The 24,193-nt window shown below is 44.0% G+C and overlaps 1 protein-coding gene across 1 annotated transcript in view; it reads right to left on the reverse strand.

Annotated features, from left to right (window-relative positions):
• Nucleotides 1-6,246: 6,246 nt before the first annotated feature.
• LOC139479797 (uncharacterized) overlaps nucleotides 6,247-24,193 on the reverse strand; it is a 46,529-nt gene continuing 28,582 nt past the window's right edge. Inside the window, exon 2 of the mRNA XM_071262674.1 lies at nucleotides 6,247-7,414. Within this exon, the coding sequence (XP_071118775.1) occupies nucleotides 6,455-7,345 (891 nt within the window). The 5' untranslated portion in view covers nucleotides 7,346-7,414 and the 3' untranslated portion in view covers nucleotides 6,247-6,454. The remainder of the gene's footprint in view (nucleotides 7,415-24,193) is intronic.

A 24,193-nucleotide genomic window follows, 5' to 3' on the forward strand; every position in this document is an offset into this window, starting at 1 on the left:
ACGCTAAAACAACGCGTAATGAAAAGAAGCCCCAGAGAAAGGCATCTGTCGCAGACCTATGGATGGCTGGTTTCACGGTGCTATTCTGGGGAGTGTAAATGTACACGTCGATCCTCGCATCCTCACAATTACTGTGTTTTATTTTATGCTATCCAACTCCTCGACACTGTTGAGCAAGGGCACACGCCGGGTGCGTTATTATAGGCAAGCCAGGAATAGATAGCTATCACGTCCGTCAATATCTGCTCTGCTAAATGTGCATACTGGTTTCAGTGTAGGGAGCAGTTAAAACAGTCGTAGGCAGGATATTGGTTACTCAAAAAAGCCTCACTAATTTTAACTCAAGAGCCGGTCAATGAAAAACAACACCGTCTTTACCAAACAAATTTGCTGTGTTAATATTGCAAATGAACACGTTACTGTGAAATTGACATGGCATGAACAATACGAGAGCCTATTTCAGAGGGTTAACGTGGGTCTTTGTTTGCGGAGACAGAGAAGACTATTAGTGCCACAGTCTAAAGAGCACTACCATCTACGTAGATAATACTTTCATACGTATGTGATATTATAATCGTACGAATCGTTACTCAGACAGTGATATTGTCTTATGAAGTTGCGACCCTAGTTAGATACTAGTTTATACAAAGATTTATATTTTAAATTAAGGCGATAACTTTAATACTATTAATTTAATTAAATGTTTGGGAGCATTTTGGTGTGGTTTTTTTTACTTTTCATTTTCCGTTTTTTTAGAACATACTGAGATCATTTTTAACTGTCAAACTATCAGCGCTAAAATATAAATTGCAGAATTGTACCTTCGCTGCTTCTAAGGACGATGACGAGTATTGGTTTCATTTTAAAGTTTTATTGACTCTCATCCCTTCCTCTTCACATTGTTATTTCCGTGATGGAGAACTCATGATAACCACCATACATGTATTCCAGTGATTTCTCCGAATTAAACCATTTTATGGTTGATATATAATTTTGCTACAATTCTGAATAATTACCTATAGTAAACTGTCGTTTGTTGGTCTGTAGTTTGTAGAACATTTGGTACTTTTCTCTCTTTATTACAATTGTGAGAAAGTGCAACGTGTATCATATTTCAGTAACTTCGACAAATTAAAATAAAGGATTGACTTTATTTAATGTTCAGATCGTTCGTCAATAAAGACAATTCAAGGTTGAAAGTCAAACAAATCGGTCACTCTTAATTCAGCCAGGATTTATATATAACTGACCCGGAACTATTGTCGATTGTTCGAGAAAATATTGTTACAAAAGTCGATAATTCGATACATGATACTTTCATCTACGTAGTTTATAAAATAATGAATATATATGATAGCATCTTCTACGAAGATGTGAGTTGTATCTTCAACGTAGATGATGTGGCTTTTTTAGACAGCGGCACCAATACGCTTCCATGCAAAAATACAGACGCAAAAGGATGTACATATTTTCTTCATCAATACACAAGGTATGTGTCCTCAAATCGACATGTATCGGTGTGCTGAGATCGTGGTGACATATGGTGAGTGCCGCGAGTGCCGTGAGTGCCGCTTTTCGATTCCCCACACGGGTAAAATGTGTGAAGCCCATTTCTGGTCTCCCCCGCCTGATATTGCTGGAATATTGCTAAACGCGGCGTAAAACCATACTCACTCACTCACTGATATTGCTGAAATATTGCTAAAAGCGGCGTAAATCCATACTAACTCACTCCACTTGGAGATTGCATGAAGGAGAAAGTGTTGAGGGAGTCAGAATGGTTTTACGACGCTTTTAGCAATATTCCAGCAATATCACGCCAGGGGACACCAGAAATAGGCTTCACACATTGTACCCATGTCGGGATTCGAACCCAGGTCATCGGCGTGACGAGCGAACGCTTTAACCACTAGGCTACCCCACCGCCCCAGAAAGTGTTGAACCGCAGATCTGTACGTTGCGACCCGCAGGGATGGAATGTTTTCTTGGCCAGTCGACGTGGCTTATGGACCAATACACATGGAACATGTGTCCCACGTGCACAACGTCACGCTATTCAATGGCAATGAAATCTTTCGTTGCACGCAGAACGCCTGCTGTCACCTCGATGTTTCTGAACAAATATTCTTCCTTGTTTTTTTTTATGTTTTGTGCCGCACTCAGCAATATTCCAGGTATTTGACGGCGGTTTGTAAACGATTGATTTTGGACCAACAATCCAGTGATTGACATGATGAGCATCGATCTACGCAATTAGGACACGGTGACATGCATCAACCAAGTCAGCGAACCTGACCACCTATCACCTTGGCCGCCTTTTACGACAATGAAATTCAGTGTAAATATTACAGCTGTATAAATCGCATTGTTCTGATCGAACAAAAGAATCAATGATCAGTAAACTCTGGTTCTTTGTCTGAATCATGGCCAAACACGCCACCATGGTAGCGCCGTACTGGAACCAGGACTGGCCAAACACAGGGCTTTACTTGAGACGAAAGTCATGCCTTGTAGATAAAATCACAAAAAAATAATATCCTGATCTCACGCAGTTGATGTTGAAAGGCCCGAATCGAATCTTCTAAAATGTCAGTTCCGTCGACAGATGCTGAGAGCCACTCTGTTTATATCATTCATTATTTATGCCGTGCCGGTGTCGAAATACAAATACATGATCTTCAAAGGAAGATGCGGCCTCGTATTCACAGCAAATGAAATCAATGTTGTGAACTGACCAATCAAAATTCGATAGTTATGGGGGAACGCGAAATGAAACGACCTTGACATTTTCTGTGTGTGATGCTGATTTATGTATAATTAGATAGACTATATTTAATGGTCGGAGATATGTCGACAACAAGCTATTAATCTCTACATAGTATGGATTGTAGTATCGATCCCATATCACCATTTTTGATCATTAGAAAAGAGCGATGGGTTTGGAAACATCAGGTTTCTATAGTCTAAAGTCATATATATGAAAGGGATTTATCATCTCTGATGTTTTGTATACATTAGGTATATCGACTTATGATCGTCAAATTTCTCCTTCTTACCACTTAACAGTGTATGTTTGTGTTTGTGTGCGAGTGTGTATGTGAAGTGGGGTGGGTGGCGGGTTGTGGGAATGTTATATGACGCTGTAAACAATGCACGTGTCCCCGAATCTTTCACTCATACCCCGTTTACATGCGCTGCTATACATATGTGTGTATATGTGCATACTTGTGTAGAAATACATATGTGAGTATGCTTGTCATGTGAAAGCGTTTACTCATGTGTGTATATTTACACCAGGAGCAAATTTGCATCATGTCTTGAGCAGGTGCAAATGTAAATGTAAATTTGCACTGTGTGTATATGTTGCAACGTGAGTGAGTGAGTGAGTATGGTTTTATGCCGCTTTTAGCAATATTCCAGCAATATCACATCGGGGGACACTAGAAATGGGCTTCACACATTGTACCCATGTTGGGAATCGAACCCGGGTCTTCGGCGTGACGAGCGAACGCTTTAACCGCTAGGCTACCCGACCGCCCCTTGGTGCAACGTGAACGTTTATATTAACGTAAGGGGATAATCTAATTAATATCTGTTCTTTTGCCAAAACCAAACAAATTGTCAACAGTTGCCAACTTTTATGCGTATTCCGAGTTGAGAGGACGGTATTTCTTTTTGTTTCAAGGAGTCAAAACTTTGTTTACAAATCAAATCAAACATGTTGCTTCACGTGAAATTTTCGGTTTGGCTGGACATGCAGACAGAGCCCCTATCCACAAAGCGATCGTAGCGGTACGACCGTCACAAGTCTATGCTAAAGTATGGGAGTTACGGTCAACTTAGCGCTACGGTAGCTCAGAGGAAGGGGATCCTAGTGTGGAAGAGCTGTAATGTTAATCCCTCAACGCGTTCATTTACAAATATGTGGCGATGGGGTAACCTAGTGGTTCGATGCCCCATATGGATACAATATGTGAAGCCTGTTTCTTGTGTCCCCCGCCGTGATATTGCCAGAATATTGCTAAAAGCTGTGAACAACCATACTCACTCATCCATAAATATGGGGCGATTTGGTAGCCTACTGGTAAAGCTTGCACTGGTCACTCCAAATACCTGGGTTAGATTCCCTACATGAGTATAAGTCGGAAATCCATTTCTGCTCACATCTGTTGGAATGTGGCTGGACCCTTGACCAAGTGGCATTAAACTCTATTCACTTAAGATTTATATACAAAATTGATTTAACAAAAATCAGATTTAGTGTATCTTTGATCATGATATTTGAGTTGGAAAGTTAGGTAATATGAGAACGGCTGACTTTTTATAACGTTCAAGTTCAAAGTTCAAGTTCATAAAAATAACTGCTGAAGAATTTTTTCACAATTTTTGAGTGTTTTCCATGTTTTTTATCGTGTGTTGAAGTTTCTTAGCAACCAACACCTGCGACCACTTGCGTACGTTTGACATCACCACTGCATAAGTGTTTTACAGCGTGTATGTCGTAATGGCGACATCTGGCCTGTAGCTAGTGATGTGTCATTATATCGGGAGATCAGGAAGTACGAAAATAATCAGAAATCTTTTTGAATAATTACCTCCCTTGAGATCTGGAACCCATTCTCTTCCGACTGAACCGACATGGGCAGGTGTAAAGTCATACAGAGAGGGACCTTCATGTTGTCAAGGCTGTGTGAGTGGTGACATAACCTAAGGATACGTCAGCGGTGAATAAGTGATTTAGTCCTATTGAACCTATTGATTTGTTTGTTGGTTTGTTGTTTAACGGAGAACTCAGCAATATTGCACCTATATGGTAGCGGTCTGTAAATAATCGAGTCTGGATAAGACAATCAAGTGATTGACATCATGAGCATCGATCTACTCAATTGGGATACAATGATATGCATCAACCAAGTCGGCGAGCCTGACCATCCGATCCCGTTAGTCGCCTCTTACGACAAGCATATACACCTTTTACAGCAAGCATGGGTTGCTGAAGACCTATCCTGGGAAATAAGTCATGCACCTTTACTACATACTAGTATTTCAATGTAAAAGAGTCGTTACTAAAATTCGTTTCTTGCCTCAATTTTCTGACGACACCAGATTTGTTTCAATGTGACATAGACATGGTGTGGCAATATTTATTTGACTACTTTTCAATTTCGTCCTTTGCTTTGTGTCACATTGTATTCCATCTGAAGGAACAATGGTGGGATCAGCTCTTCAACAGGTATCGGTATACCAATGTCAAAAAAATATATTTCCAAAAGACCAAGTCAGTGAGTCTGACCACCCGATCCAGTTAATCGCCTCTTACGACAATGAATTCTAATGAAATAATAACAGCTGTAGTACTCGTATTTTACAGAAACATTCTGTTTCTCCCACACCACACCATATAAAACTGAGCTTTATAGCGATCTCCTTTGTTCTGATCGAACAAAAGAATCAATGATCAGTAAACTCTGGTTCTTTGTCTGAATCATGGACAAACACGCCACCATGGTAGCGCCGTACTGGAACCATATACACCAGGGTTACCCAAACACATGGTTTTACTTGAGACCAAAGTCATGTTTTGTTGATCAAATACTCAACCACACAAATATCTTTATCTCATGCAGTTGATGTTGAAAGGCCCGAATCGAATCTTCTAAATTGTCAGTTCTGTCGACAGACGCTGGGGGCGACTTCTCTGTATATATAATGCATTATTTATGCCGTGCCGACATCGCGAGACAGAGACAATGATATACTCGATATCATCAAAGGAATACTGCGGCTTGCAGACATCACATGTTGGAATATATGAAAATATCGAAGTGATGGTGCATAATATGTTTCCAGGTGGATATACGGCTACAAGATTGATGCAAATTGACATATTAATCTAGAATCAGTATTCACTTGAAGCAATTAAAATTGTGGCTTAACTTGGCAACCAGAACATTGTTTTCGAAACAATACTTCATCAAAGCGTAGACAACACAACTGTTGATATGATAATCTATTGTATTAATACACCTGGAAAAAAGCTAAGCACCACTTACCACATATTTCCATAAAAAATAATGTTGCATTTTTAAGTCGATGTGCGGACATTTCAACATTTGAAACCTCCAACTAACGACGTCGGTTTCCAATGGAATGTCTGGGCATCGAATACTAGGACTCAATAGCAGCAGCAAATCTAAGATATGTTTATCTCCTAATTGAAACAGCAAACATGATACCTATGTGTGAGATAAGTTTAATGATGCATAAATTGATAAACTGTGAAGAAACTTCGTAAACACTGTGAGTATAAAACAAGTAAAACTGTGATGGTGCCGAGATGATCTCAAGTCTGTAACTGTCTGGGCTTTGCATAGAGGTGATGTCAAACTAAACTGTGTTGTGACTGGCCGCTCGGAGAAGAGTAAACGAACACAAAAAATCCTACAAGATTACATCACACGTTGGTGACGAGACAACCCTCTGGTTCCACGGGGGGACTTTTGCTCTCGGCGGCACTATTACCGGAAGTCTTGCTTTCCGCGACATTAATACCGGAAGTCTTGCTTTCCGCGACATTAATACCGGAAGTAGATGTCAGGTCCACAGACTGGTCTCTGCTCAAGCGCCCCCTAGCGGAACCGCTGTCTAAGGATTGATCCCGACTTAGCCTGCCACGGCTATTGAATAAATGCAGGGCTTTCGGTGAATTGGGAAGACCACCACGTCTCTCAGAGTCAAATATCTTGGCCACGACTGATGATATAGGTTCTCCTGACGGAGAGACTTGAAATACGTTAGGCTGTTTCTGTAACTGAAGTCTCTTTGGATCGTCTTCTGAGTTAGAACTGGAATCAGATACACCTAAAACAGTTGGTCTTTCAGACACGTCAGTGTCCTCTGCTGACTGAACGCTTATCTGTTCCCCCTCCTTATCCCTATCCTCCTCCTCCTGACTCCCTTCCTCTGCATCACTTCGCTCCGACATCAACCTTTCTAGCTCCATGCGCTCCGACATCTCCAAGGCAGCCCTGGATTTTTCAAGTTGTTCAAGTCTTTCTGTCACAATTTGAACTCTACGTAGCTTCGTTGCAGTGAATGGATCTCTTTTGAGGCTCATGAACATTTCAAAGGTCTTTGACTCTTCCATTTCCCGCTTCTCCCGCTTGAGGTACGTGATGATGCCCACTACAATCCCCAGAGAGTAGAAGAGGAGGGTGACGACGATGTACAACAAGGCGTTGCGGTCGTCGTTGTCGATGGTGGTGTCGCGTCTGGTGGTGTTGTAGACTTCGGTGGTGACCAATAGGGTGGAGCATGGCATCCGCAGGTTGGTCGCAGGAGGCATGCCGGGATCGGGCTACACAAGCCCCTCCCTCACACGGAGCTCTGTGAGGTCACTGGTAGACACGCCCATCTGAAACAAACAAGCGTGGTCAGAATGTAGGAGAAATAAATCTGGTGACCAAAGGTATGTTTAAACATGTTATCTATGCCCTAATTACTTTAGTAGCCACGTTTTCTTATTGCTCACCGGCATTCCGTGAAAACAAACATCGCCTGTAGTGTATGTTGCTGCATGAGTGAGTGAGTGAGTTTGGTTTTACGCCGCTTTTAGCAATATTTCAGCAATATCACGGCGGAGGACAGCAGATATGGGCTTCACACATTATATTCATGTCGGGAATCGAACGCGGGTCATCGGCGTGACGAGCGAACGCTGAAACCACTAGGCTACCCGACCGCCCATGTGCAACAGCATGTGTCAGCCTGGTTCCTGGGTTGCGCTGCGCTACCCTGCTTATGTAGCATGGGTACAACATACAAACCAAATACGTTTGCCCAAATCTGTGTAGCGCTAACTTGTCTAATATAAGACCCGTGAAGATCCGGGGTAGAAAGTTTCGTAAGTGGCGACTAACGGGATCGGGTGGTCAGGCTCGCTGACTTGGCTGAAACATGTCATCGATCCCAATTGCTTGGATCGATGCTCATGATATCAATCACTTGATTGTCTGGTCCAGACTCGATTATTTACAGACCGCCGTCATATAACTTGTCTCATATGCGTATTTTTAGTTGAATCAACTTTAGCTCAGGTGAAACAGTTTTGTGTTTGCAGTAGCTGATACATGTCATATCTGACAAAAAATATCTAGTCTGCTTTCCTTTCCTAACTGATATATATTCCAGGGGTATTGTACCCCAATAGCTAACCCCGTCGAACGTTGCAATGTCCTGAAATCCGTGGTGTAGGGGAAAGAGCGTCTCTCGGAGAACGGAAGGTCCGGGGTTCGATCCCCGGTTGCATCACACCAAAAGACTTTAAAAGATGGCACTTGTTGTTACCCTGCCTGGCGCGCGGCATTAAGGGGATAAAACAAGGACTGGTCGCCTCGGCGTCTGCGGTATGGTATCTCAGTGGGCTAGGACTATAAAACCGGAATTAGTAGTCCGTACTAGCGCACAAGCACACACGCACACACACACACACGCACGCACGCACGCGCGCGCACACACACACACACACACTCACACACACACACACACGCGCCGGTGTACTAGTCATGACACGAACTTAAACCCCATTTCACCTCACCCCACCCAACCAGAACCGAGCGAAACGCATGGACATCACAGGCAGTTCCTATGTTAGAAGATTGACGTTCTTCAATTGCCAGGTCTTGTCGCCCCAGTATGGTATAGACTGTCCTTTCCTTGTCTAGAATGCACAGAGTATAATTGTATAGCTCTTGAGAGTTGGACGTGAGTTTGACAGGGGTCTTTACTGTGACCTCCGCCATTTACAGATCGAACACCTCAACCTCACCCTTTGACAAATGTGATTATGGAGCCTGTCTTAATCTGCGGCAGTAGAACATAAGACCTCACCCAGAAGCAGGGATATCACCCTGTCGACTCGAATTACTATTGATTATTGTAAGAAAGTACGGGCTTGCGCGAATCATTGCGACACAGCAATAAACACGTTTCTGCTTACGTGATGGGCCTCTGGTATTTGACATACAAGTATTCTTTGTGTCGGCGAATTGACACGTTGAAAAGACTAGCCCATGACTTATGCTGAGAAGACTAGCATATGGCTGATCGTGAAGGACTAGTTAATGGTTGTGTCGAGAAGATTAGTCTGTGGTTTTGTTGAAAAGTGTCAGCTTGTGGTTTATATTGATAAGACTATCATGTACTTGGTTGTTTTGTTATTGTTTGTTGTTTATCGCCGCACTCAGCTATATGACGGCGGTCTGTAAATAATCCAGTCTGGACCAGCCAATCCAGTGATTGACATCATGAGCATCGATCCGCGCAATTGGGATAAGATGACATGCATCAACCAAGTCAGCGAGCCCAGGACCACGCGATCCCGTAAGAGGCCTCTTACGACAAGCATAGTCGCTTTTTACGACAAGCTTGGGTTGCTGAAGACCTATTCTACCCCGGATCTTCACGGGTCCCTGTACTTGGTAGTGAGGAGATTAGCCTGTGGTTGTGATGAATAGGCTAGCCTGTGGTTGATAACTATAAGACTAGTGTGTACTCGGAAGTGATACGACTGGTATTGCCTTGTTTGTTTATTTATTTGTATGTTGTTTAACGCCGCATTTGGCAACATTCCAGCAATATGACGGTGCTGTGTAAATAATCGAGTCGGGGCCAGACAATCCAGTGATTGACATCATGAGCATCGATCCACGCATTTGGGATAAGATGAAGTAAGTGGTTGATATTTCCACGAAAATGGTATATATCTAAGAATCATTGCGGATTTGCCTCAACCCAAATGAAGCTGATACGCCATGATGAAGCCGAAATACCATTCAATACTGGCTGAACCAAACTAACTCAATTATACAGATGATTGGTTAGGCGTCTAACTATGATAAAGATCTCATTTCGTTGAAGACCGACAGAAAAGGAATGGAACATCACCCACAAGATCTATCCATCAAAGATCTATAAGAGAGCACGAAGTCTAACGTCCGGGGTTAAACAACGACAGCTTGTTCTCGTGACAGACTTCATTCTGACCTTGTGGTATTTTCTGTGCCGAGGTCGAAATCTAATCTATCAGTTCAAACAATTATTTATCTATTAGCAAGCGGGTTCCAGCCTCGCATCACAGGAACAAATTAAATTGGAATTATTTTGCTTGGACTGCCTGGTCGGCCATGGGGCAGGTGGTTGACTATAATTGCAAGTCCATGATTCATCTGGAATTTAAAACTTCCCCTCAAGTGGCTGCTGATTTGTGTCGGTACAGCACGTGCTATGTGAAACTTGCGGCCTGTCATGGTTGCATCTGGAAGGTTGTTCATCACCCCCATCTTGTCAGTGAACAAAGACTTCCCATCACCCCCATCTGTGTCAGTGAACAAAGACTACCACTCACCCCCATCTGTGTCAGTGAACAAAGACTTCCCATCACCCCCATCAGGTCAGTGAACATAGACTTCCCATCACCCCCATCTGTGTCAGTGAACAAAGACTTCCCATCACCCCCATCTGTGTCAGTGAACATAGACTACCCATCACCCCCATCTGTGTCAGTGAACAAAGACTACCCATCACCCCCATCTGGTCAGTGAACAAAGACTACCACTCACCCCCTTCTGTGTCAGTGAACAAAGACTTCCCATCACCCCCATCTGTGTCAGTGAATAAAGACTACCCGTCACCCCCATCTGTGTCAGTGAACAAAGACTACCTATCACACCCATCTGTGTCAGTGAACAAAGACTTCCCATCACCCCCATCTGTGTCAGTGAACAAAGACTACCACTCACCCCATCTGTGTCAGTGAACAAAGACTTCCACTCCCCCTATCTGTCAGTGAACATAGACTACCCATCACCCCCATCAGGTCAGTGAACATAGACTACCCATCACCCCCATCTGTGTCAGTGAACAAAGACTTCCCATCACTCCCATCAGGTCAGTGAACAAAGACTTCCCATCACCCCCATCTGGTCAGTGAACAAAGACTTCCCATCACCCCCCATCAGGTCAGTGAACAAAGACTACCACTCACTCCCATCTGGTCAGTGAACAAAGACTACCGATCACCCCCATCTGTGTCAGTGAACAAAGACTTCCCATCACTCCCATCAGGTCAGTGAACAAAGACTTCCCATCACCCCCATCTGTGTCAGTGAACAAAGACTACCCATCACCCCCATCAGGTCAGTGAACAAAGACTACCCATCACCCCCATCTTGTCAGTGAACAAAGACTTCCCATCACCCCCATCTGGTCAGTGAACAAAGACTTCCCATCACCCCCATCTGGTCAGTGAACAAAGACTACCACTCACCCCCATCAGGTCAGTGAACAAAGACTTCCCATCACCCCCCATCAGGTCAGTGAACAAAGACTTCCCATCAGCCCCATCAGGTCAGTGAACAAAGATTTCCCATCACCCCCATCAGGTCAGTGAACAAAGACTTCCCATCACCCCCATCAGGTCAGTGAACATAGACTAACCATCACCCCCATCTGTGTCAGTGAACAAAGACTACCCATCACCCCCATCAGGTCAGTGAACAAAGACTTCCCATCACCCCCATCTGTGTCAGTGAACAAAGACTACCACTCACCCCATCTGTGTCAGTGAACATAGACTACCACTCACCCCCCACTCACCCCCCCCCCCCCCCCCCCCCCCCCCCATCACACAGTACACAAACTACACACCGCCCGATCACACCTAAGATTGCCCTTATTAATTATTCACCAACCAAATACAAACAGGTCACAGACAGCAGTTGCAGCAAGCTGTCGCCCAATGCATAATTCTGCATAGAAAACATGTATATAAAACAATCACCAGTGTCAGCATTGAAATGAACGAGACACACGCTCTGTGCATATCATTCTGAAATAATGATTGTTGCGTTCGCCAGTTTCAGAAGGGCAAGGGTAGATCAACCACAAATATCAAATAATAGCTAATAATGCACTACCGCATACTCTCTCTCTCGCCCACCCATAAGCTGAATTACTCTCACATACTCTCTCTCTCTCACACACCCACAAGATGAACCACTCTCACATACTCTCTCTCTCACAACCACAAGATGAACCACTCTCACATACTCTCTCTCTCACACCCACAAGATGAACCACTCTCACACACTCTCTCTCTCAAACATCCACAAGATGAACCACTCTCACATACTCTCACTCTGACACACCCACAAGATGAACCACTCTCACATACTCTCTCTCTCACCACCCACAAGATGAACCACTCTCACATACTCTCTCTCACCCACCAACAAGATGAACCACTCTCACATACTCTCTCTCACCCACCAACAAGATGAACCACTCTCACATACTCTCTCTCACCCACCAACAAGATGAACCACTCTCACACACTCTCTCTCACCCACCAACAAGATGAACCACTCTCACACACTCTCTCTCACCCACCAACAAGATGAACCACTCTCACATACTCTCTCTCACCCACCAACAAGATGAACCACTCTCACACACTCACCCGTGTATTACCATGAGGAACACCTGACGACCATTACACCACCGAGTGTTACTATGAGGAACACCTGACGACCATACATCGCCCGTGTATTACCATGAGGAACACCTGACGACCATTACACCACCGAGTGTTACTATGAGGAACACCTGACGACCATACATCGCCCGTGTATTACCATGAGGAACACCTGACGACCATACATCACCCGTGTATTACCATGAGGAACACCTGACGACCATACATAACCCGTGTATTACCACGAGGAACACCTGACGACCATACATCACCCGTGTATTACCATGAGGAACACCTGACGACCGTTACACCACCGAGTGTTACTATGAGGAACACCTGACGACCATACATCGCCCGTGTATTACCATGAGGAACACCTGACGACCATACATCACCCGTGTATTACCATGAGGAACACCTGACGACCATACATAACCCGTGTATTACCACGAGGAACACCTGACGACCATACATCACCCTTGTATTACCATGAGGAACACCTGACGACCATACATCACCCGTGTATTACCATGAGGAACACCTGACGACCATACATAACCCGTGTATTACCACGAGGAACACCTGACGACCATACATCACCCGTGTATTACCATGAGGAACACCTGACGACCATTACACCACCGAGTGTTACTATGAGGAACACCTGACGACCATACATCGCCCGTGTATTACCATGAGGAACACCTGACGACCATACATCACCCGTATATTACCATGAGGAACACCTGACGACCATACATAACCCGTGTATTACCACGAGGAACACCTGACGACCATACATCACCCGTGTATTACCATGAGGAACACCTGACGACCATACATCATCCGTGTATTACCATGAGGAACACCTGACGACCATACATCACCCGTGTATTACCACGAGGAACACCTGACGACCATACATCACCCGTGTATTACCATGAGGAACACCTGACGACCATACATCATCCGTGTATTACCATGAGGAACACCTGACGACCATACATCGCCCGTGTATTACCATGAGGAACACCTGACAATCATACATCATCCGTGTATTACCATGAGGAACACCTGACGACCATACATCATCCGTGAATTACCACGAGGAACACCTGACGACCATACATAACCCGTGTATTACCACGAGGAACACCTGACGACCATACATCGCCCGTGTATTACCATGAGGAACACCTGACGACCATACATCATCCGTGTATTACCATGAGGAACACCTGACGACCATACATAACCCGTGTATTACCATGAGGAACACCTGACGACCATACATCACCCGTGTATTACCATGAGGAACACCTGACGACCATACATCATCCGTGTATTACCATGAGGAACACCTGACGACCATACATCGCCCGTGTATTACCATGAGGAACACCTGACGACCATACATCGCCCGTGTATTACCATGAGGAACACCTGACGACCATACATCATCCGTGTATTACCATGAGGAACACCTGACGACCATACATCACCCGTGTATTACCATGAGGAACACCTGACGACCATACATCGCCCGTGTATTACCATGAGGAACACCTGACGACCTTACATAACCCGTGTATTACCATGAGGAACACCTGACGACCATACATCACCCGTGTATTACCACGAAGAAAACCTGACGACCATACATCGCACGTGTATTACCACGAGGAACAAATGACGACCATTACATCGCACGTGTTATTAACAATGCCCATGGTTAAAATTATCTGTCAACACATCAGCCATAGTGTAATCTTACCTTTAAAGGACGCGTGGTTTAAGAGTGCAACCAAGCCTTCGATGTCCGATGCAATTTCAACACGATCATAAGAGTCGATGTTTTCGGCATGCAGAGTGATTTCAAGCCTACATGTATCCTGCATTCAGCAACATTGTCCTGAATGTATGCGGTGTCTTCGTTAATCTGATTATAGCACGAATCAGTCGCCACGTGTACACCACACCGCTAATGTAAAGCGGACGTTGTGGTCCACGCTGTTGTCTGATTTCCCCAGGGACATATATTTGAACACAGTTGCAAAGGTCGGCATTGTGTCATGGCTCAGTCGGACTCCGGGATGATGAGATCGGGCAACGTGGGTTGGTCAGTTGTGGAGACGTTATGTTGGTACATGGGTGAAAGATCTGGCATCATGGTTGCTGAGCCAGGGTGATGCTAGGTTCGGTCGTATGGTTGGACAAATAAGAGACATACGTTTTTGGTTTACGCCAAATATCAAAGAGTGCAATGAAGATGTGTCTCGTGTGTCTGAGCTTCACCATGTCTGATAGATGTAGCATATCACAAACTATCAATTGGGAGGCCAGCAGCACGGAGACGACGTGTATATAATAAAAAGTATTTCTACATTGCATTACGACAGCTCTGCTCGTGTGAGTATAGAGATTACTACACGAGCGGCTGTCGGATACCATTTATTTTACAAGTTGTTTCGAAACGAAAGAGCAGAGACCATATACCATTGGTCTTCGGAAAAAGTAAGTCGGACAGCTATAGATCAGGTGGATAGATGTTTGATTCGGTATGATAGGTCGCCCCGTTTTATGACAGAGACGTAGTGGTATGTCGGATCGTATATGAAGGATGGTCGGCAGATGGGTGGTTTGTAATCACGGAGAGGTACGTCGGATTACGGGTTGGTCGACCAACTCATATTATTCCGTGACAAGCCGAATAGCGACCCGTGCCCGTCTCGTGGCCATTTTTGCGACCTGGTTCAGTCTAAGCGCAAACGGGCATAGCTATAAGAACTGTCATCTCGTGATGATTCACGTATATTTCCGACCCTTGAAGATCCGGGGTAGATTAGGACTTCAGCAACCCAAGCTTGCTGTAAAAGGTGACTATGCTTGTCGTAAGAGGCGACTAACTGGATCGGGTGGTTAGGCTCGCTGACTTGGTTAATGCATGTCATCGTATCGCAATGTCGTGGATGGATGCTTTTGATGACAATCACTAGATTGTCCAGACTGGATTATTTACAGCCCGCCTTCATATAGATGGAATATTGCTGAGTGCAGCGTTAAACAACAAACGAACACGTTTATTTCCCCATATGTTGTATATATTCCAGATGCTATTGAAAACACATCGGAACATTTTTAAATGCAAGACAGATGTAAAATAAAAAATTATTCCTGAGGCATTCTTTGACCGAAGAACGTGAAGTCAAACACGCATTCTGAATGGTATATAGTATTTTCGCACATAACATTCATCGATAGAGGGTTGCAATTTACGGAAACGGGCCAATGGTGACGAATGTGGTCAGACGTTTGGTTGTGGGAACGGAGTGGTAAGTAGGTCCGTATCCATACAAAGCGTGGTCGGGTAAATAAGAAATGTCATGCCCCGGGTAGAAACGTTGGAATATACCTGAGGTTGGGTCGGGTAGGCTTGAGACGTATTGGACCTGACATGTTCTTTGAGTCCAGGAACGACCATATATATCCCACTTAGTTAGAATATCAGATGCCATAAACACTAAATAGACCATTTTGAAGACATTTGTCCCTATCAGCATTTGATTGAGAAGGACATTCCAACAAAAGGCTGTCAGGCAAATGACCAACTGAAGCAGCTGACCGGAAGAGGAAATGGCAATGTCTGTAGTTGTGAACGGGAATAATGTCCACAGCGTAAGATAAAGCACCTCTCCCCTGGGCAATAGTTCCATGAAACATTAATGTGGTGTATTTCTGAAAGTCATTCTCCAGCACATGAAGCTCACACCCTCGCACAGTCGCAATGTATTTGCCCCAAGTACCCTAGCTCCCCCGTTATTCCATCTTCGTTCATCCACACTGTAACTGTCCCATGAGCCCTGCTCCCCCGTTATTCCATCGCGTTCATTCACTCTGTATTTGTCCCAAATACCCTAGCTACCCCGTTATTCCATCTTCGTTCATCCACACTGTATGTGTCCCAAGTACCCTAGCTCCCCCGTTATTCCATCTTCGTTCATCCACGCTGTATGTGTCCCAAGTACCCTAGCTCCCCCGTTATTCCACCCTCGTTCGGTCACACTGTATGCGTCCTTAGTGCCATAGTTTCCCGTTATTCCACCGCGTCCTCTTAACATTACATATCTTATTAAACGGTAAATCAATATCCACGAAGAGACTAATATGATTAACCCCGTGTCCTTTGTGTAGAAATCTAATTTGTTTTTGTATCAGACAATGAAGGTATGTACATAGTACCGTAATTGGCGGTCGGGTAGCCTAGTGGTTAAAGTGTTCGCTCGTCACGCCGAAGACCCGGGTTCGATTCCCCACATGGGTACAATGTGTGAAGCCCATTTCCGATGACCCCCGCGTGATATTGCTGGAATATTGCTAAAAGCGGCTTAAAACCATGCTTACTCACTCACATAGTACCGTAGAGGGACTGTACGCTGTTGATAGATTAATAAACGTTGTCTTGTGAATAGATTGTACTGCCACAGGCGATACGGCTGTAGGGTTTTGGCTCTGTGATGGTTGTTTCTGTTTCAGTACGTGCTTTTTTCGTAAGTGTTTGTGTGTGTGTTTGTGTGTGTGTGTGTTTGTTTGTTTGTTTGTGTGTGTGTTTGTGTATGTTTGTGTGTGTGTGTTTGTGTGAGTGTTTGTGTGTGTGCTTGCGTGTGTTCGTGTGTGTGTGTGCGCGCGCGCGTGTGTGTACAGTTTGTGATCTACGTTCTATGTGTACGCTGCTGTGGTCTACACTTTGTGTGTACACTTCTGTTGACTACACTTTGTGTGTACGCTTCTGTGGTCTACACTTTGTGTGTACGCTTCTGTGGACTACACTTTGTGTGTACGCTTCTGTGGTCTACACTTTGTGTGTACGCTTCTGTGGTCTACACTTCTGTGGTCTACACTTTGTGTGTACGCTTCTGTGGTCTACACTTTGTGTGTACGCTTCTGTGGTCTACACTTTGTGTGTACGCTTCTGTGGACTACACTTTGTGTGTACGCTTCTGTGATCTACACTTTGTGTGTACGCTTCTGTGGTCTACACTTCTGTGGTCAACACTTTGTGTGTACGCTTCTGTGGTCTACACTTTTGTGGTCTACACTTTGTGTGTACACTTCTGTGATCTACACATTGTGTGTACGCTTCTGTGGTCTACACTTTGTGTGTACGCTTCTGTGGTCTACACTTTGTGTGTACGCTTCTGTGATCTACACTTTGTGTGTACGCTTCTGTGGTCTACACTTTGTGTGTACGCTTCTGTGGTCTACACTTTGTGTGTACGCTTCTGTGATCTACACTTTGTGTGTACGCTTCTGTGGTCTACACTTCTGTGGTCTACACTTTGTGTGTACGCTTCTGTGATCTACACTTTGTGTGTACGCTTCTGTGCTCTACACTTCTGTGGTCTACACTTCTGTGGTCTACACTTCTGTGGTCTACACTTCTGTGATGTACATTCTGTGTGTACACTCTGACAGCACGTTTTTGATCATTATTATGATGTGATGCAGGGCTTTGTATATGATATTCACAATTAACGAATAATTACTCTCGGACTCGACCACTTCAAAGGTCTGACCGCCCCTGGAGTTGGGTCCTCATGGACTTGTTTCCGCGTAATGGCCTCTCCAAGACTAAGCAATTGTTTTGTTATACCGAAATTCATTTATAAGTACTTAATCGAATTTCGCAGTCTTCTTTTTGTCACAATTACAATGCAGTCGAGACCTTCTTCAGAAACATCGGCGAAGCGTGCATTGCCACTCGCAGACGCCATATGCTGTTTTCTTACAGACGAAGTCAATACCGATCACGTGACGAGTCAATACTCGAGGCCAGCGTCGGTAACGTGATTTGACCAAACCTGTTCGGGTCAGTTTTCTATTGTCTAGTCATCATCTAATTGATTGAATTGATTAACCAATGATCAATTAATTAATCAGACAAAGAATATTGATAGATATTGATTGATTTTAGTTTAATGTATTGTTTAAATACTATATGACATATTTGTACGGTGTGTGTGGTACGTAGGCATTTTTGTTGAACGCATAGACAATATTAATTATACACCCGTCACGGTCTTTTCCTTCCCCCGCTATGATAGCCCCGCTATGATCTACCACCCCCACCCCCACCCCGCTGAACTGACACATCGACTAACGTAATTACACGTGTCGAGAGCCTCGCATCACTGGGTACCTTCACCCCTGGCTGTACGGTACTGTCTATATGTTAATACTTCTATACGTAGTCATTCCACTGGAAAATTATACATAACTGTACTCCCGAGAAACGCAGATGCATTGTAATCGATAAATTCTGTCTGAACTTTCGTAAATTCAGCATAACGGAGCGTTCGTGCGCGATTGTTCGGTTAGCTTGGCAGTAGCATTCTACGGCTTTGTGCGATGCGTGAGTTCCTGTAGCAAAAACAATGCAGCATCTGAGCGTAAGCTTTTCTGTTTCACCTACATCCGCTCACACCGTTAGTGTGCGTGTTCACGCCTGGGCGTGGCGGCTTATCATCCTTTGATCTTATAGAGTGTGTTTTTTTTCATAGAGAGGAATCGCATGTGGAATAGGTTTAATCTGTGCTGCAGACGATTTTTTTAAATGTGTGAATAGATGATGGGTTTTTGGGGTGGATATGTTGTATTTGTGTTGCGTTATGTTGTGTTGTGTTGTGTTGTGTTGTGTGTGCATTTGTGTGCATTTGTACGTGCGTGTGTGTGTGCACAGAGACCATATCGGTACCGATATATGGTCTCTGGTGTGTGTGAGTGTGCGTGTGCGTGCGTGGTGTGTGTGCGCGCGCGCGTGTGTGTAGGGCTGTATTGCGTTGTGTTGTGTTGCGTTGTGTTGTGTTGTGTGTGTATTTGTGTGCATTTATACGTGCGTGTGTGTGTGTGCACAGGGACCATATACCGATATCTGGTCTCTGGTGTGTGTGTGTGTGTGTGTGTGTGTGTGTGTGTGTGTGTGTGTGTGTGTGTGTGTGTGTGTGTGTGTGTGTGTGTGTGTGTGTGTGTGTGTGTGTGTGTGTGTGTGTGTGTGTGTGTGGGTGGGTGGGTGGGTGTGGGTGGGTGGTGCTGTATTGTGGGGGTATGGGAAGCTGTGTATTGTGTTGCGTTGTGCTGGTGTTGTAACGTGATGCAAATGGTGGCGTGGCGTGGTGTGGCGTGATATACACGACCTGGTCACATAATATAAATGCCCCACTACCTTAGTATTCCCAGCTTACTTTCGAACATGGCGCTGTGTTTTGAGAGTCAGGAATGCAGCAGACCACAGGTGCTCACCGAGTTCTAGGAAGTCATATATCACAACTTAAACACAGCATGACATGAGTGGCGAGGTTCCTTCCAGAACGCCAGTGTAGTGTAATATGCTTGGATCACTTGTGGGGAGAGCGGGGGAGGGAAATGGTAGGGGAGCGTGTCGAGAAGGTTAATGATTACGTTAACGACTGGTACATCGGTGGGGAGGTAAAACTGAAAACAAGGATCTATGTTCTAAACCAGTACCTCGCTCATCGGAAAACACAGAAGAGGAATCAGGATAATTCAATTGAGTTCAACGTGTAAAGACACCCTTACTCGAGGATACAGCTAATGGCCCCTAAATAGCTTCTCTGACGTCATTGTTTCTTGAAGTTTGGTAATTAACACTTCGACACACTTCTGACGCAATACAAATCCGTCTGTGCTTAATATTCAGCAACACACACACACACACACCCCACCCCCTCCCCCCGCCGCCAACCTCCACCGCCCCACACCCACTTCACCCAGCTTGTCCGTCCACTTCATCACACCATTCCAATTCTCTTGAAGTCTGTGTACGGATCGCTACAGAATAACTCGAGTAACAGTAAAGTAATAAAACACGAACAAAATACAGACCATGCCAATCCGTCTTCTCAATAACGATTCTCAGGGGATTATATCCTGACGAACAAAATCGATAGAAAAGAAAAAAAATCCCATTTAAGCATCTGAATACGTCTGTCCGTGTTTGGGATGGTATTGGCAGCGGCTGATCGCCTGCCCAAACTACCATTCTGGCACAGATCAGACTGAAATACCCACTCATTGGAGGAAATACAGAGCTAAATGAAACTCTGTAGAATATAAAGGCCCCGTGTAAACCCCTTGCAAACATCCCGTTGATAGTTTATACACGGAACATGCACCTTAGGTCTTCGTTGTACTGCTTAAATTCATTTGTAAATAAAGGCGACAAAACCCTTTCCATATGGCTAAGAAATCTCTGCTAAACGCGGAGTCGAGTGTACGCATGTGTTTAAAATTAAATTTTCGTTGTGTTCATTGAAATTCTTGCATTCTGATTAGCTGAATTGATAACGTGTTATTGCATTCATTTCCTTATGAATGTAAAACATTAAGCCACGCCCACTGAAGCAGACTACTTGTATTACTACGAAATGTTGGGAATCCCAATATTACAGTCGAGGGAATTCCCTTTCTGCTCACGTGTATCGTCATGCACAGGACATTTAGCGAAATTCATGCATATTCATTGTTCCAAAGTACCCTTTGAGACCGATGGCCGAGAAGGAATGAAACAGCAAACGTGCAGGCTCGCTCGTCTCGTTTTCCCCCACTCACCTCGGTTCCACAACTTTCATGTCTTAGGGTTTCATTTCTAACTAGCATTTTCCCAACTGTGCCTTCCCGTTCTCAGGGACCTAATGTTTTAATCTGGCGGTAACTGACCATGCCATTAGAAACAGCCACCTTCTCCCGGTAATTATATTTGTTCCGGGTCGTTACAGTCTGACTGTTGCAGTTCTTCTCGTCTCTTGTCTTCATTGACAGGTCCTATGAACATTGTTTTTATCTTACTCTCCGTTGATTGGCTACTTGTAGGCGTGTCAAGTTATGTACATACATTAAACAATCACCTGATACATGTCACGCCACAGTATGTATTCCTACACTCGGAATGTTTATCAATCTCGTCATATTTGTCTGCTTTGATATATACAACTGTTTTTGGTTAAACTATTGTAGATAAAACATGTTTTCGCTGTCGAATGTAATTATATGCATTTGTTTGGGTTCATTGAGGTATGAATCGAAAAACGGATGTGCAAACTTTTCTAAGAATCCGCTACGCAGATTCATTCAGTTTGCACATCGGTTTTTCGATTCATACCTCAATGAACCGAACAAAATACACAGTCAATCCTTAAATGAACAACTAGGAAAAATATTGATGACACCAGGTGTTCGTGAGAAGGTAAGCGTATCCTTCACCACGGGAGGCTCCCGTCACAAACACATGCAAAGGCAAGTTAATTGTTCATCTGAAAAAAAACACAAAATAGGGAGTTGCACCGGACATCATTCTTGTCACGGATGCGTCATATTTGGAAATGGCCTCCACCTGTCTACCATTACATATTTTAGAGCTTCACTGAGGCCTTGGATGTTGTAACCTTGAAATTCTTGAAATCTAAGACTAGCCCAGACCCACTTCCATTTTTGTTTCTAGTTTAGACAAGAAGCCTTGCATTGGTGCACAAATGTGGTTCAAATCAGTACCATTGCCGGTTATAGGTGCGCATGCACAAAGTCCTCCATGTATAATCTCGAAAGATTGACTTGGGTAATAATAATTTTAACGAAAAGCTCATGTCGTTCCCCCGAGGTAATATTGACAGTGTCACGCGTTGCAGTTGTCATAGCGACCGACTCATGACGTTTGTCTGACTGAATATTAATTCCAAAGGTTAATTACCATTTAACCATGACATGTCTCTGTCTCGAATCGCTTAATTGCCATTCCTTACAAGATGCTAATCCACATTGGTAATCCCTCATTACCATTGTATATTGCTCATTGACTATCAGCCAACCTGAACGAGCTGTGCAACTGTCATTTCTCATCAACTACTGTTATATTGATGACATGATCCATGTGGCCTTGGCTAAATAAGCCTTGTTCCAGAGACGAAGAGGACGGCCTCACTCTTAGACTAGCTAGGGTAAGGCTAGGTGTGGACTGACATTAAATGATTAAATGTCTTGGCAGATATTTGCGTTCAGCACCATTCAACTCATGGTCTGTGGATTAAAAACACCTCTTTTCGACATATGTTAGAGTGAGTGAGTTAGTGAGTTGGCTAGGGACAGTACTTCGGGGTCATACGGGAGGAGATCTCAAAGTAATGTATGTAGTAGACGCTTATCACATTAGAAATCAACGAGAACGTGTATGCCGCAGACAAACCAAGGACCATAAGCAGTACAAATCTTGGAATCGAACCACGCTCAGAGGATCCTAGTACTACAAAGGGATGCAACTGTGCATAAATAATTTTGGCACCACTGGGCTATTATAATCACATATCGGGTGCATGTTAGCCTAGTGGCTAAAGGGCTCGCTCGTCACGCCGAACACCCCGGTTCGATTCCCAACTCGGGTCCAATATATGAAGCCCTTTCTGGTGTTCCCGGTAGTGCTATGGCGGGAATGTTCATGTAACGGCGTTAAACTCTATTCACTCTCAAAATCATCTTCAAATAAAACCCTAATTTGGCAATAATGACTCACAGCTGACAACCTAGTTAAACGAAGTTGCATACAGTACACTACGTTTATAACGAACACGCTTATAACGAACTGACGGATATAACTAACTTATTTTTGGTTCAGGCCATTTGCTGTATATGTACTTATAACGAACAACGGTTATAAGGAACTAAAATGTGTGGTCCCTTTGAGTTCGTTATAACCGTAGTTTACTTAAATGAACACATACAAACTGAAGGTCAGGTCTGATCCTACACACTATGCATCGCTCGGGGCTCCGAACATATGTCGACACATTGTTTGCCTTTTAGTTCAATTATACGATTATTGTTATGTAAACAGTTGAACGCTTGCTCAAATCATTCGAACATGGAAATCAATCATGCTTCAAACTGTTTCTGTGATCGAGAGCATGGTTCGATGTTTAAACCAGGCTATCATACTGGGAATTAAGAGAACTCACGAATGACCGTCTGCCCGTTCAATTATCAACATCCTGTAACACTGTGATACACGTTTGGTAATGGGTGAAGAATTTGTGTGTTGTGGATAGGGACAAGAAATGATCGAAGTATCGATTTAGTTGCACTGAGATAAACAGTGCTCATTGGTGAGTTACATCGTCGTATGCCAACCACGGTGCCATCGGGTACACCGCCATCGACCAGAACACGAACAAGTGCTCTGAAGGAAGTCTGATAGGTATTTAGAAGTTGGAAGAACATGAATACATGCCTCTTTTTATGGATAGCAAAGTTTCAGAGCTACTTGCTGCTCCTTCATCAGGTGACTGCAGAGGATGTGCATAAAGTGAATATCATGATATGTTTACACCAGGTGGGATGGATGTACACAGATAACAGTATAATGACAAAGCCAGTCAGAATGAAGACCCCGTTCATCCCCCGACGACTGCCTCATTTTATTAGAAATAAATTAACATTAGTATTGGAGTTCTTATGTATAGATTCTTTTCGAGACAACCAAATGAAGAGTTGATGGAATGTTCTAACCGAGACGCGTAAATGAGGATTTAATGGAATCTTCTAAAGATAGTCTGTATATATTGGAACTCAGTATCAAACGATCATGGCATTCCTAATTTC

This window comes from Haliotis cracherodii, unplaced genomic scaffold (assembly GCF_022045235.1).
Source record: "Haliotis cracherodii isolate W230 unplaced genomic scaffold, xgHalCrac1.p SCAF_4, whole genome shotgun sequence".
Taxonomy (NCBI): domain Eukaryota; kingdom Metazoa; phylum Mollusca; class Gastropoda; order Lepetellida; family Haliotidae; genus Haliotis; species Haliotis cracherodii.